The sequence below is a fragment of the Neomonachus schauinslandi genome, chromosome 1, assembly GCF_002201575.2.
Source record: "Neomonachus schauinslandi chromosome 1, ASM220157v2, whole genome shotgun sequence".
In the NCBI taxonomy this organism is placed as follows: Eukaryota; Metazoa; Chordata; class Mammalia; order Carnivora; family Phocidae; genus Neomonachus; species Neomonachus schauinslandi.
In genome coordinates this window covers 159038964-159040087 of record NC_058403.1, presented here as the reverse complement: position 1 = coordinate 159040087, position 1124 = coordinate 159038964, and the positions used below count along the sequence as shown (strand labels likewise).

Here is a 1124-nt window from a genome sequence, read left to right as displayed (position 1 = left end):
GGATCATAACTTCTCTCTGGCAAGGCTGTATGGAGGTTAAAGTGGGAGGAAGCACCCAGCCGGCCCTCAGTGCTTCAGCAGGTCGCTGCCGATTACGGAACCCGGGTCCCTCTTCTGCAAAGTACGACCCGGACGAAGTGCACCTCGGCACTCCGCATCCCAGATTTCCGGGGTGCCTGTCCCTTTGCGTGTTGACGGTCAGTCTCTCCGACCGAGCTCACGGTCACGGTCACAGTCGCTCAGCGGCCTCGTTTGCGCGGCGCCCAGGCCCGGCTCAGTCGCCAGAGGCGCTGAACAGAGCCGAATGAATGACTGCACGAATGGCTGGAAGGCTCCGCACCGGCGCCCAGTAACAGCCAGAGTTTGAAACCACCGGGTACGAGCGTGTAGACCAGAAAACTGCGCAGTGATTCCCGCGAGGTCGAGGGGTGGCTGGCAGGCGCGCGAGTTCAGGCTGACCCCACGTGGGCGCGCGCCCTAGCCCTTCATTCCCCGCCTGACTGTGGCTCCGGCTCGGGCTCGGGCCCAGGCCCCATCCCCCACGTGGCCCGGGGCGCTTGCCCCACCTCATTACCCACCCCCTCCCCCGCTCGCACTGCGTGGCCGAGGGCGCGCGCGCTCCAGACCCTCCCTCCGCCCGGAGTGGTCGAGGGCGCGCGGGCCCGGGCCGGGGGTGGGGTCGCCGCGGGCTCGGCCCCCTCAGTTCCCGCGCTCGGGCCCTGCCGGGGCCCAGGAAGTGGCCCTAGGCCGCGGCCCTCGCTCCGCCTCCTCCCTCCCGCGTTTATCACCTGCTGGCCCGGCGCGCGCGGGCGGGGGAGGAGGGCGCGAGGGGGAGCGCGCGGGCGGCCAGGCGCCGGGTCGCCGGAGGTGAAGCGCGGCGAGGATGGCGGCGCGGGCTCGAGGACTGCCGCTGCTGCTGCACGCGTTCTCGGTGCTGCTGGCGCTGGGCCCCATCGCCCCGGCGGCCAAGCTCAACATCCCCAAAGTGCTGCTGCCCTTCACTCGAGCCACGCGCGTGAACTTCACGCTGGAGGCCTCGGAGGGCTGCTACCGCTGGTGAGGCGCGCGGCCCACGGCCGGGGGAGGGAGGGCCCTGGGGCCCAGGAGGCAGGCCGGCGGGAGCG

The 1124-nt window shown here is 71.6% G+C and overlaps 1 protein-coding gene across 1 annotated transcript in view; it reads left to right on the top strand.

Moving 5' to 3' along the window:
• Positions 1-883: 883 nt before the first annotated feature.
• The window catches only part of NUP210 (nucleoporin 210), a 108186-nt gene continuing 107945 nt past the window's right edge, over positions 884-1124 (top strand). The window contains exon 1 of the mRNA XM_044916245.1: positions 884-1056. Coding sequence (XP_044772180.1) covers positions 884-1056 — 173 coding nt within the window. The remainder of the gene's footprint in view (positions 1057-1124) is intronic.